The 14,726-nt window shown below is 32.0% G+C and overlaps 1 protein-coding gene across 3 annotated transcripts in view; it reads right to left on the bottom strand.

Moving 5' to 3' along the window:
* Positions 1-14,726, bottom strand: part of LOC148628442 (cyclin-G-associated kinase-like) — a 163,967-nt gene that overhangs the window by 44,663 nt on the left and 104,578 nt on the right. For all 3 annotated transcript variants that reach the window (XM_088587597.1, XM_088587607.1, XM_088587616.1), the window contains one exon: positions 12,468-12,548. In XM_088587597.1, the coding sequence (XP_088443723.1) occupies positions 12,468-12,548 (81 nt within the window). The remainder of the gene's footprint in view (positions 1-12,467; positions 12,549-14,726) is intronic.

Below are 14,726 nucleotides of genomic sequence, written 5' to 3'. Positions count from 1 at the left end.
TTTTCCTATTCAAATCAATAGAAAACAAAGCATGCAATATATCCCGGTATTTGCACGCAAACTTTCATTCGTATCCAGAAAAATTTGGAGACATTCCGAATACGTTTTAAAATTTATTGCACTGTCGTCTGCTAAAAAAAGGCTGAACAGGTTGTTACAACATTGGGGATTTGAAGAAATACCACAAGAGGAGGCAAATAATGCTGTATTAAATGTTGACAGACAAGGAGTCAAAGACTTTATAGACAAGCAGAAAAATCTACTGTAAATTGTACAAAACGTGATTTAAAATTGCTGTACAAGTATCTCGTTCATAAAAATGAACTCCAGAGCATCAAAACTATGCCAGGAAGTCAACTTGACGCATATTTACAAACAAATAATGCATTCCTTTCAATTTTACTACAATTTATCAAACATTCATAAATTCATATTGCACTAGTTCATATATTAATTATGCATCATATTTGAACTAGTGCAATAAAACACATACAACGTTGTAAAATGCACTATATCCAACAAATTAGTATAATGTTAACTGAAATATTTATTACTATATAATAAAAGGGTTATTGCATAAATACTGGTGAATATTGTCCCTCGCAGAATATTCACTCAATAACCCAATAATATATTCTCAGAGTCACTTTAAGAGCATGTCTGTGGGAAAACCATGCAAAATCTTCAAACTAGAATGCATGACATATCAAAGCTTAACAAAATAACATATGTTTTCTTAAAAACAATAGTATAGGGGAAGTGTATGTGCATTTTTCAGTAAAATACATTAATAATAAAAATGTTATGAGGATTTAAAGATGACTGTCTCGAGTTGATATGAATTTCTGACAGTCTTAAATTTGAATGTGCATTGAAGTAAATATACAAAAAAATAATTAATAGTTAAAATTTTAGGATTGTGAATATAATTTGAAGAACATATTTGAAGTTTTTCATGATTTTTTTTGTTTATATTTTGATTGGCCCACGAGTCCATCTGTAATGAATGGGAAAACCCCGAATAAAACTGATACAACGCTTAAAATATCTTTACTTTGTTTTATTCCCTTAATTATCAAACAAAGAAAATATCCTCAAAATATTTTTTGTGGATTTTCTGTATTTAATATAAAATAACCAAATTATGAAATACAGCAAAAGCATGGCGGTTGCTGGTACCAGTATCGTATTGCATATGCCTGAGTGGGTGTACGTCAAAACATGGATGCTATTAAAATATAGTGCTTTTTTTTTTTTTGCATCTCTACAAACTAATGTTTGCAAAAAGATATGAACAATGACTTTCAAAATAGAGCAAACATCAAACTGTAAGATGAAGAACTTTTTTAAAAGAAAATCTAACATAATGACATAAAAATGTTCCACTGAAAAGGTTGGTTTGATGAGTGCAAAACGAAAGTGAAAGTAGGGAAAATGGCTATTTATAGTTCAAGACTACTTTTCTGTCCAGTCTTCATGGATTCCCCCTTTTTTCTTTGTGGGAAATTATTTTTTCACATGTCCTTAGAAATGCTACATAAGTGAAAGTTTTATTGAATCAATTTACATATTTTTGAAAAAAAATCCTTAAAATATGCACTTCACTATAGAAATCTATGGGAAAATTGATACACTACTGGGACCTATTAAGCCAGTTTTTCAAGTAAAGTTGGATATTCAGCAAGTGGTCTTAACCAGCTGAAAAAGTAGTACTCCAATGCAGGTAACACTTTTAAGATGAATTAGCCAACTTTTGAACCTGATTTTTTATGGTAGCTCTGTTTTTTTTTGCATTGATGGTTTATCTTCAACAAATTTGGAAATACATTTTGTTTTAGTGAATTTGTAGGATATCAGTTCAATAAAATTATTTTCTTGACTATTTATGATGAGCATATCTATATTCAGGTAACCTGAAGCAAGCAATACTCCTGCATAAAGGATAGTTTATAAGTTACAACACATTTTAAGAATGTGGTTAGGACTTGAAAATAGTCATTTTCCTTACATTGCCTCTTAAATATAAAAAAAAATGAATATTTTTTTTATTTTTTGTTTTTCTTTCAAATAAATAGCTAAAAATGAGTTGCCATATAACTGTGTGATTGATTTAAACAAAGAAATGTCACAAAAGTCAACAGCCAATTTTTTAGTGGACTTTTTAGTGGTTCAAAGGACAGATTGTAATGCAGCAAGAAAAATAATGGTGTTTTTACATATAAAAACTAAATTTTTTCAAAAAGTATCTAAAGCAGACAAATGTTATTATGATATTTATACCAGTAAACTATTTTTCTTGCATCATAGCTATCTGTTATGAAGAAAAAATCATTTTCCTGTCATATTGAGGTCCATTTGTATTTGCCTGGGGTACCAAACTGGCTTAAAATCTGTATTGTCTGCATATGAAAAGCTATGACATTGGTATCATTTTTTCTGGATTTATTATAATCGAAATGACCATATCTATAGTTTAGAACAGTTGGTTGTACCGGTACATATACTTTACTTTAAACAAGAGGGTCCCTAGTGTTAAAGACAAAAAATGAGGTTCGGATATTAATATTTCCATATAAGGAACTCACAAGTGGGGATTAAATAATGATTTGGAACTCATAGTACAGCTTATGTATCTACCATGTCAGAATAAACCACAAATTTGCTTAGTTTGACTAATGCAGCAGCTTTTTATCAAAAGTAATATTTTCTGGCAAACACTGAGATATTAATCTTATGCCTGGAATAGGGTACCTATATAAAAATTTTAATAGAAAACTCATGTTTGTAGCAGGGCAATGATATTCTGAATTTTCAGTATGAAAATGAATACTCTAGCAGAAAACAACAACTTTCATGATTATATTGAAATGTTTATTAGTAAAAGGTATCAGTATCGTATTGCATATCCCTGAGCGGGTGTATGTCAAAACATGGATGCTATTAAAATATAGTACATTTTCTTTTTGCCTCTCTACAAACTAATGTTTTGTCAAAAGATAAGAACAATGACTTATCAAATAGAGCAAACATGTCAAAAGATAAGAACAATGACTTATCAAATAGAGCAAACATCAAACTGTAAGATGAAGAACTTTTTTAAAAGAAAATATGACATAATGACATAAAAATGTTCCACTGAAAAGGTTCGGTTTGATGAGTGCAAAACGAAAGTGAAAGTAGGGAAAATGGCTATTTATAGTTCAAGACTACTTTTCTGTCCGATCTTTGTGGACTCACCCTATTTTCTTTGTGGGAAATTATTTTTTCACATGTCCTTAGAAATGCTACATAAGTGAAAGTTTTATTGAATCAATTTACATATTTTTTAAAAATCCTAAAAATATGCACTTCACTATAGAAGTCTATGGGAAAATTAATACGATACTGAGACCTGCTATGGAGTTACCTCCCCTTGATGAGTACTTCACACAAAGAGGTAAGGAAATTGTTAGTAAACAGATTGAAGATAGTTATCCTGGTTCCCAGAACTACGTTCCAGGTATTAGCTACTAGCAATACACTCTCACGAGGTCCCGGTACAGGGTTATTTTTAATGTTCAAAATGGATTTCGCAAGCTAAAGTCAAAATATAGAACATTACCTGTCAAGATACTTTTTATTCATGATAATCATACATTGTAATATTTAATTTCAATAATGCAAACATTACATGCATGTCCCTGAAACTGTTAAATAGAAAGCCTAAATTCTTCTATGCTCAGTATTCTACACATACATGTAAGCAACACAGTATTCTACACATACATGTAAGCATGTTCTCTTCTTTAATAGAATAACATTTAAAAATTTTGACAACTACTCACAGGGGGGGGGGGTTAACTTAACAGGTAAAAGGGTACTGGTGTGCGGCCCAGAACATTTTTACCCACCCCATTCCTATATTCTGACAATGAAAAACTGACACCTATTCATTCATATGTAATGTATTTATGTAACCAATTAATATACATGTATTGTTTTATTGTTATTCAAAGCACACTTATTAAAAATACCCATTACCATTCAGCAGATTTTTCTCTATCATTTGATATTAATTTCATTTTAATAAATGCAATATATTTCATGAACATTCAATGACAAATCATAATTTATGAACCTTTAAAAACGTGATTTTTTTTGGCTTTAATATGTGTCTAAAAAGACATTATACATATATTGAAATTTTGAAAATATTTATTTTTTTAGTTGTGCTTGTATGTTAAATATAAATAAAGATGCATGTAGCAAAGTTTCAGAGCTAAATTTAATGCATTATTAAAACTTTTTGATGAAGAAGGTCCTAGAATATGGATTTAGTGAACCTTAAATATTGCATATTACTTGGATCTATTACTTGAAAGTTAGTCAAAATATTTTTGCATGATGTTTACAAATCAAATATTGGTTTTATTTAAGAATTTAAGACCTGTTATTGAAATGAGTGGTTTTACACTTTCAATATCAGAGACGACACAACATATATTTTTATTTGTAGATGTATTAGGGAGTGACCATTTTATCTTTAGGGGGGGGGGGGAGGCTTGGATCTAACTTTCTGTCCTGTCTTTTTATTTTGATAAAATTTATGTCCTGTTTTTTTTTCTGTGGTGCTTAGCACCAAATTGTTTTGTTGTTGAATAAAAACAATTTTGAGGGCAATAATAGATCTTGCCTTTTTAATAATTTCTAGAAAATTTCAAGCCTTCCTGTTTATTTCGAATTTGATCCTGGCCCAATTCCACCCCTCATAAAAATCATTGAGAGTTCCCGTAAGTTTTTTTCAATTTCAGCATATTAGAGGTATCAATTCCCAGTAGTACAATGTAGTGCACCCAACATTTAGGGAGATGTCAGTTCAAGTCTGACCTGGGATAAAATCTAACCTGTTATTTGCAAATTATAATTCATGCATACATTTAGATGAAAATTCAGTTATGTGACAGCATATTGAAACAAATGTTGAGAACTAATGTGGAAATAGTTTAATACATGTAAAACAATAATTTGTACATATCAAATTGAAAAAAAAAATAAATTCAAAATCTTTTTTTTTCAATTATTGTGAACTTTTTTATAAAGAAATGGCTCAAGTTTGTCTGAGAGATTGTAGTGTGCATGCAGTTGTGATGCCAAAGTAGCAATCATTAGTTGTTTATAATCATTAAAACAACTTGAAATAAAATGGAAAAAAAATAATAAGTAATCAATAAGAAATTAAAATAATTACAAAATACCCTTGTTTACATGTACTTTAAAAAAAAAACAACCTTACGTCTTATCCATATGTTGGTGTCTCTTAAGCAGAATTGGAGGATTCCCATTCCCTGTCGCCATCATCATATTGTTCAAGTTTGATTTTATATAGAAAAGTAGAAAAATAAATCACTGGAGTGTTCTTATAGTATTGTAGCAGGGTATAGATTTTCGTCGATTAGCCTTAATAGTATGACACACAGCAATATTATTTACTGTTGGATAGAGCAGACGATGACCCATTGGAATATCTATGTCGTCACTATCCATCGTGGTTAGGGGACAATGAAAATTGGGTCAAAGGTCAAACAATCACATTTCTCCAAAAAATTATTTGCTTCTTCAAATGCGTATATGCATTTATTTTTTTTTTAATCAAACACTAATATATCAAATAATACATTTTGTAGTTTAGTGTTTAAACTCCTACGTAGGGAGCATAAGGCACTGTAGCATATCCTAACAGCTGATGTTAATCACATTGGTGAGTTTCCTACCCTGCGATCAATGACAAAAAATGTGCACTGAGATACAAAATTAAGACATGATATAAGCCATAAAGCTAGGACACTGTACAGGTGCTTGCTGATTTACAAAAAGAACCAACCATGAAAAGTCCCCAATACGCTTCCATTATTATATGAAATTCCGATTCTTGGAGTTTCCAATTCAAAATTGCCTCACCTTAGCAAAATGACAACACGTGTAACGGACAGTAACGACAGTAAAGTTTAGACTACATGCTAGTCTTTCCATTATCGAGAGACAAATATTAGAAATTATTTTATTAGATACTGTTATAATATTACAGTTTAGCTTCAATTTTACAGAAAAAGGCAAGAAATAAGGGTTGTGAAATAAAGAACCTTAATTGTGTTCTTGTTATGTATTACATGTATAATAACGGTACCCAACTCAACCTTCCGAACCAAGATTTCTTTGGACTTACAGAAAACTTAAATGCAGTTAATAAATTTATGTTCACATGTACTTTAAATACTGTAATTTGTATTGTTACATTGCATATATAAGTGAAAATCCACTTGTTTCGATATTTATATTAATAACATTCTAATTCTGATTCATATGCATATATCCAGATCATGGCAGACGGCAGAAATGCTAAAATATACCATATCGAGATTTGCATAGCTTAATATACATGGCTTCATCACTTATTCATTATCGTGCCTTCTAATTGTTATGTCTTGTCGCAGGCTTTAGAAAAAAAAGTTTGAGTTTAAGTTTTATGACTTTATTTTTTTGTCAATGGGATGCGGTTTAATTTGTTAAATATCGGATAAAGGAGCGTTTTTTTTTGTATAAGTCCGCCAAATGACGTTCGGTATAGAAATACCTCCGATTTCGAAGAGCGCTGTAAACAAGTTCAAGGTAACGTCAAGCCCATACCGGTCGTTATATTTGTATATGTGTAACATACTGAATATTGCGATCGGGAACCAGTCTAGAAGATAGTAAACAGAAATGGAGGGAAATGAAAATTGTTGTTATTTTGGAAAAAATTGCAAGAAGCCGTTCTTATTTAGGATTAAGGATTGTCTGAAGACCACAAATAACCATCTTAGGTACCTAAAAGCGTCATGTAAAGACTTTGACTTACAAGTAAGCTATCTGATCTTGAACAGAGATGGTTTTCCCTTTTTGACCAATGCATTTTTGAACAAACCAATTTGCTCTAAACATCACGATGAGCTCAGTATATACTGGAGAAGAAGCAAGAGAACTTGTTCTCACCCACTTCATGGAGAGTCAAAGGCAAAGCCTGACAGGGGTGTCATAGCAGTGATGAGTTGTGAGATTTGGCTGAGATTTCGACAGAATGTTGCAATTGGGGAAGGTAAACTTGACTTGTAAATTTTTATATTGCATGCACTGCAGAAACACAACTTACATACTAGGATGATTGCAAAGCCACTCAAGATTCTTTTTTGATCAGTGATGGATCCAGAGTCCCCCCTCCCCCATGATTTAACATTATGTACATGTTCTATTTTCTATTTCAATTTCTTGTACCATACTTTGGTGTAAAGAGGAGTATGACTCATGGCATGTATAAATCTGACCAGCACCAGTTGATGAGTTCGGACACGGATTATTTGACACTTCTGAATGGCTTAGTCCCCAACAAGTAAGAGGGTTATTTGCCAACTTTGCAACACAGGAAAACAAATCTAAGTTGAATGAGAGTAAAAAAAAAAGAAGTTAAAGTTGGAAGAAGTTGATGAGGATTGTGACGAAGAACTTCAAAACACTGTCCATTCTTTGATAGCCGCTGAGCATCAATATGCTCAGCGGCTGTCAAAGAATGGACAGTGTTTTGAAGTAGCTTCAATATCAATGAACATGTAGTTTTTTGCATTTTTAAACACTATTTTATTATACCCCAACTCAGCGAGAGAGGGGTATATTGGAATACCCTTGTCCATCTGCCGTCCCAGTTTTCATTGCATTTTTCTTGGCTCCAAATGATCCTGTCAATTTCAAATTTGGTTTGCAATTTCACATTTGTAAACCCTACGTTTTAAGTGATTTTTGTTGCTCTAGAATGACAACTTCCTGTTTTATGGTACACAGAATTTATAAATTTATGTACATGTACATGTATACTGAAATACAAAAATTTCTTCGCATCCCACGAATCTGATCAATTTTTAATTTGGTATGCAACTTTATATATATATGAACAATACATTGTAAGTGAATATCAACTTCCTGAACTTTTCATTAAATGCCATGATATACAAAAACAAGTAAGGGTATACTTTAGCACGACCACTATCAATTAATCTTTAAATTATTCCCTCAATGTTGCAGATGAAAAACTAGCCATATCTTTCAAACATGTTCAGGGGCTGCTCTGGCTTCCAAAATTCTGTCGCCAGAAAAATCGCCAGCTGCCATTTTTTGTTGCCAATTTTCAGAAATTAGAGCCAAAGGGTGTCAAAAAAAATTATACTTTTTTAAAAAAATAGCATTTCCTTAATTAGATTTTGGGAACGAACCCCCATTCTATTAGTTTACCAATTTTCCCGCCAAAAAAGTCACATGGCAAAAGTGTAAACAAATGTCATCCATTTTCTTTTATCAACTCTTTCATTTCGAAGTATTTAGACATTTCCTGATGGGATATTTATTTGAGCATGCATGTAAAAGTCCAAATTCAGCCATTGTTTTATAATTTGTGAATATAAAAGTTATTGTCCCTGCTACAAGACATAGGGGAAATAGAAATAGCAATGTCTGATGTAGGTCTGCTTGTCAGAAATGTTTTCCTGAATGTATCTTTTGAATGCCTTAATATAATATGTTATCAAACATAAAGTGTATTAGCTAAGAAAGAGCACTATTGATTTAGGAATAAAATATATAGAAATATATGATATTGATGATGATATCACTCATGATATTGGGATAGAAAAATATGGCATTTTTATGAATATTTTAATGCAGTGGTTAAAACTGATAAAAATCTAAAAATAGGCATTGGGAAATAAGGGGATACCCCTGTTTCCATGGCAACGGATGTTCCAAAACTCAAAATATCATTACAGTCATCATATTATATATAAATTATCATAAAAAAAATAGTTTTGTGCATTTATGAAATATATGCATGAATTGTCCCCTGCATGGTTTTCCCACGGACATGCTCTAAATTTATTCGTATACACAATGGTGCTTGGCCAAGGCATGTGCACTGTATTATAATTATACAATCAACTAATCAGTTACAGGTAAATTAGTCACAGGTGGCTGCATAACGGGTAATATATTGACACACACCTGTCAATTAATTTCCAATAACAATTAGGAGACAGGTAGATGGGATGTTTAGATACTAATAAAACCACCCAGACTATAATTCAAAAGTGTTGACAATTTTTTGTCTGACATTGGAAAATGGTCATGGGTCATTAGCAAAATCTGTCAGTCAATGACATTTTTAACACTTTCCTGGATCTTGCTCATGACCAAACTATACGACAAACATGACGACTTCTCATTCTGTCTCATCAACTTTCTTTTTATCTGAGGCAACATCCCTTCAGCACTTGTGTATGGAGTTTACATATCACAGCTCATATATTAATTACTCTAGAGCTTGCTGAAACTATGTGGACTTTTTGTACCGAGCTATACTTTGTACAATTAGGCTTCTGGAACAGGGATATGTTGCTACAAGTTTGAAGTCATCACAACAGAAGTTTTATGGTCGCAATCATGAACTTGTGATTCTTTATCGTGTATCTATATGCACATGAGAACTGATTTGTTCACCGTGTTAGTTTTCTTTTTCTCTTTCGTCAATCCTGGATGTGGTATTTTATTAGCAACTTGGAGGGTGTTTCTAGAAAAGGAGGTTTACCCTACCAGTGCACCTGGTCCCATGATCCAAGTTTTTAGTTGGGTCAGGGTTGCTCACTTTTGTTTAATGGTACAATGTATGTGTTTAGTTATTCTTCGTCATTTGTTGGTTTTGTCTATTTTCTAGTCTTTATCTTTTGGTAATTTTTTTTTATTAACCCTCGAATTTTGCTTACCTTGATTATTTTTTTATATTTGAAAGTAATTTCTTTACATTAGAAAATGAATTTCTAATATAAGAAACTGATTTTTCTAATTACAGTACAGAAAATCTTTCCTCTCTTTATGTTTGATATTAACAATTGAATTCTTAATATAAAATTTGTTTTTTTAAAATTAATTTTCAGATAAATTTTGCGATACCAAAATGATGGTTGCTAACCATATCTGTATGGTAGGCCACTTGAATCTTGCTTTGTTATTTTGCCACAAGTCATTCTTAATCAGAAATGAATATACATTAATTGGTCTTTGAATATACACCAATCTAACTGCTAACGACTTGTTTAAGATAAGAATTTTTACACAGTAACCATAACCATTCTTTCAATTTCTGTCTCCGTTTTAGTAACACCCATTTTTGACAAATATGAACATAGGAACTTACAACAACTGGTTTGGACACAATGTAGCAAAAAAATTTGTAATTCAATTAGAAGTTTATGAAAACAGACCAAAAATAAAACAAGAGGCTCCCAGGAGCCTGAATCACTCACCTGCTTAAATTTTTCAAGGGCAATTACTCTAACAAGGAGCTGTCCGCCTATTTTGACTCATGGAAGACTTTGGTAGGACTTATCATAAGGATCATTTCATCAATAGAATGTTTCATCCTATCTATTCAAGTTTTCAAGATACTGGCTGAAAACTGCTAAAAACATAATTTGCCTATAAGGGCAATAACTTTAACAAGGAGTCGTCTGACAACTTTGATCCCTGCAAACTTTTGTAGGCCTTATCATCAGGAACATTTCAGCAATTTAAAGTTTCATTCTATCTATCATAGTTTTCAAGATATTGGCTAAAAACTGCAAAAATAAAAAAAACAACATAATTTTTCACCTGTCAAGGGCAATAACTCTTACGGTGAGTTGTCTGACAACTCTGATCCCTGAAAACCTTTGTAGGCCTCATTTCAGTAATCGAAAGAATTTGGCTAAACCTAATGGTTAAGGAGATATATGAAAAAAACTTCTTCCCAACTTCTTTGTTATATTATTAGTAACAGCAGTCATGTTTTTCCATGGATAAAAAATCCCTATATCAGTTGTATAAAAAAAGGCCCTTCGGAAAAGTCATACCAATATTCAGTTCCAATTGCTCAAATAATGTCAGAGGAGAAGATTTTTGAAAGAAATAACAATAAAAAAAGCAAAAAAATTGTTTAACAAGGGCAGTAACTCCAACATGGCTTAAAAGATTAACACAAAAATTTTAACACAGATAGATCTCATTATGTTGAACACTTAAATTCCATATCAGAATTTGGCTATACCTAACGGTTTTTGAGATACAGTCGAACCTCAATGTACTGAACTCAGATTAGTCGAAATCTCAGATAACTCGAACTAATTACAAAGTCCCAGCAAAACTCCCCTTACTCCAATGCAATTTTACCTCAGATGACTCGAACTCGGATGAATCATAACCTCGGATAACTCGAGGTAGTTAATCAGTCCCTGATGTCTCAAAGTCAACTAATAAGTCAGAAAACTGATTGCTTTATTACAAACCCCGATTGAAGTGTTTTAACAATGATTAGTGTTGCTTTTGAAATTGATTTGTTGACACTATTTCTGGCTTGATCTGTGCATTCAATTGATTCGAAATTGCGCATGTAATGAAAAGAAGCGAATGTTATTAATTACATGTTGGAATTCACACTAAAAATGATATCGGATAATTTGATATTTTGATAAAAAAAATTGAAAAAATACAGATGACTTGTAATGTTATCTGACTATTTAATTAAATATCAAACAGACGATGGTAAGTGTATTGCAACGACGACATTCGTTTCGCTAGTGAGTATGACATTTTTATCGTTGCAATGTAGAGCACATGGTTTGAAGATACTTATGATTGTGAGTTATACAAAGCAGCATGTTATGAACTTATGACGTTTTTGATGTTGAAAAAATAAAAAGGAAATTTCACTAAAACACTCAGTGCCATTCAGTATTTCAAACATGATATACAACATACAAAAATATCTTTTAATATGAAACGCTAGACATTATGAAGTACCGTGTAAAGTGAAGTACATGTAAATGCATAAGCACAACAAATGATGTAAATGCAAAAACAATCATTGACCAAACTATTTCAGGGTATACTCGACCTCGGATTACTTGAATCTCTGATAACTCGAACATTTTTGCACGGTCCCTTCGCCTTCGAATTAACAAGGTTCGACTGTATATGCAAAAAATTATGGTATATTTCTAGTAATAATGGCAATGTTTTTCGACGGATCAATAATTCCAAAATCAGTTCTTTGCAGAATACCTTAAGGAACATTTATACTAAGTTTAATTCAGTTTGGTCTTGTAGTTTCAGAGGAGAAGATTTTTGAAAAAATGTTAACGACGACCATAAGGGACACCAAGTAATGGCAATAGCTCACATGGCCTATGCTAAGTTATCTACTTAACAATATAAATGAAATCTATATTATTTATTCATATTGTTTTGATACAAAACTGGTAAAACAAAGCTTTAGCATTACAAAGGAAACAAGTAAACTTACTTATACTATATCTAATAAGGGATAATAAATCTTCATGGATGACATGTAACCTATCAGTATTTTATTTATACTGACATACCTCATTTTATCATATTCTTGTGATGTTGACATTATTCTGTCCTCACCAACAAATAATTCTATAAATGGTCTGCATCCATTCCTAGGAATAAATGTTAAAGAAATTATTGGCATCTAGGCAAGCGATTAACACATCAGACAAGAAACGAAAAGGTGAAAAATAGGGAATTGATGGAGGAGAGTATAAAAATGGCAGACTACATAAAATATCAAGAGAACTTAGAATACAGCCCTTACAGTCACCTCAAATCAGTGGGCACCTTCATTGAACAGACTCTTTTGATCCCATCCATTAGTTTTCCCTGTATTAAGTGTTAACTATATATATCGTAGAGATTTTTCATTCAGTTTTAACCTTTGGAAATTAAAACACAGGTTCTATTCTACTTGTACTGCATAAAATGTACATCCAAATTTTACATAATAATACAATGACGATTTTTTAAGACAATTATGATATGATGTACCCTTATGCATTTGACCAAAAATTTAGTCCGACCAAAAGAACTTGCCTCTACATACTTCAATTACAATGTTAACATGTCACCCAATACACTGACCATCGACATTCACTAATTATCTAGCTATTATAAAACAAAAGACATATGCATGCATATTTAGTCAACTCTTACCTAACCTCTCTTGAGAGGTCACTTTTACAATTTCATGACAGTGAATGCTTAATAGAGGTTAAACTGTATGTCCATTATGTAAACTCAACTTCAAAATGTAGAGCTCATCAAGAAGTTCATTTCATAGTCTGCATGTTTGCATCTCACCTATCCTATTCTGCCCACAGTTTTACATAAGGTCTCTACTTTTGTCTATCCTTGGCTGCCATTTTTGCTGACGTCCTACATTTCCAGACCAGTTGTGATCTTTTTTGTTCCGTAGTCCTCCTCTATTTGTTTTAGGCCGATAGAACCTTTCACTTTCCTTTAGGATGCAATGTCAATGCTGTTGTACATATCCCGGTGTTGTTCATTTAAGAAATAAATCACAGAAACTTCACTTTATCGTTGTTTTACCACAAGCTGACCATTTATGCCACATTATATTACCCTGAGTGAGAGTGTGATTTTTTTTAGATTGTAATAGGATAATTACGGTACTTTTTTTTACATTTTTGTGACCTATTACGGTAACCTTAGACCTGCCATGTTTGCCATATTTGGTTGTACACTTCATGTGATGACAGTTGAAATGGTCAATAGTGAAACTGAGTGCTTTGTATTATTTATGATGAAGGAAAGGGCAAATTAAATAGAACAATGTTAGATATGGCAATAGTTGTTCACATTATAAGGTCACAGTGTTCACACATGGACAGGTTTACATTGTTTCATTCATTAATTATTGTTATTGTCTGTTTTCATACAGTATGGTGCACATGGCGAGTGGTACAGTGTGCATGTGTAAGTGATTTTTACGGATATAATATGACTTTTCTAAAACATTAATGTTTAATATTTTTATTAAATATGAATTTGATGTTCATTCACACTACTGAAATGAATGAAAACAGCTAATACACATCAGAATGTTACGAGTGTTTGTTTACATGATTTAAGGTGGGCAGTTATTTACACACACACAAGCTATGTGCAAATAGTGGCATGCTGCTCAAATAGCAATTGAAAATAAACCACAGTTGTGGTCTCAAAAGCCTTTTAAGGATGTCATATTAGAATCCATATTACATATCCAATCCATCTCTATTTCCTGTGTTATTATATCACTTATTTCTTATGTTCTTTGTTTTATGGTGTAGTTCTTCATTTATTATTTTTTCTGACCATCTTATCCTTACTATCTACCTCAGGCATCTGCTCTGAAATGTATCAAACTTCTTCTTGTCTCGCCATGTTGTTTTCTAATTTTTGCTATCATATGTAAGGACTGACAAAACCAAGCTGTTGAATAATCTGACCTTTGTTTGGATGGAAAATTCTGAGAAACTCAAAATTTTCTTAAACAGGCTGAACTGTACTTTGGCTTAATCACAAGCTCCAGCTGATATATTATAATGCCTCCATTGTTAGTGAATGTTTCAACATCCTCTATTTCCTGGTCATCTGTTCTTACTGGATCTTTGATGTTGGAGTCTCATTACCTTAGTTTTCTTGGTGTTGTTCTTGAGGCCAACTTAGTTTGCATTCACATGTAGTCTTAGTGTCTTGCTTTGTATATCCTGGTATTTTTATGATAACAGAGCCAGATTGTCAGCAAAGTCTAGATTTTCCAGTTTTGTTGTGAAGTT

This window comes from Perna viridis, chromosome 1 (assembly GCF_037379345.1).
Source record: "Perna viridis isolate PV_CMFRI_1.1 ecotype Kerala chromosome 1, ASM3737934v1, whole genome shotgun sequence".
Taxonomy (NCBI): Eukaryota; Metazoa; Mollusca; class Bivalvia; order Mytilida; family Mytilidae; genus Perna; species Perna viridis.
The sequence above is the reverse complement of the archived record's forward strand: the minus strand, read 5'-3'. Positions and strand labels throughout refer to the sequence as shown.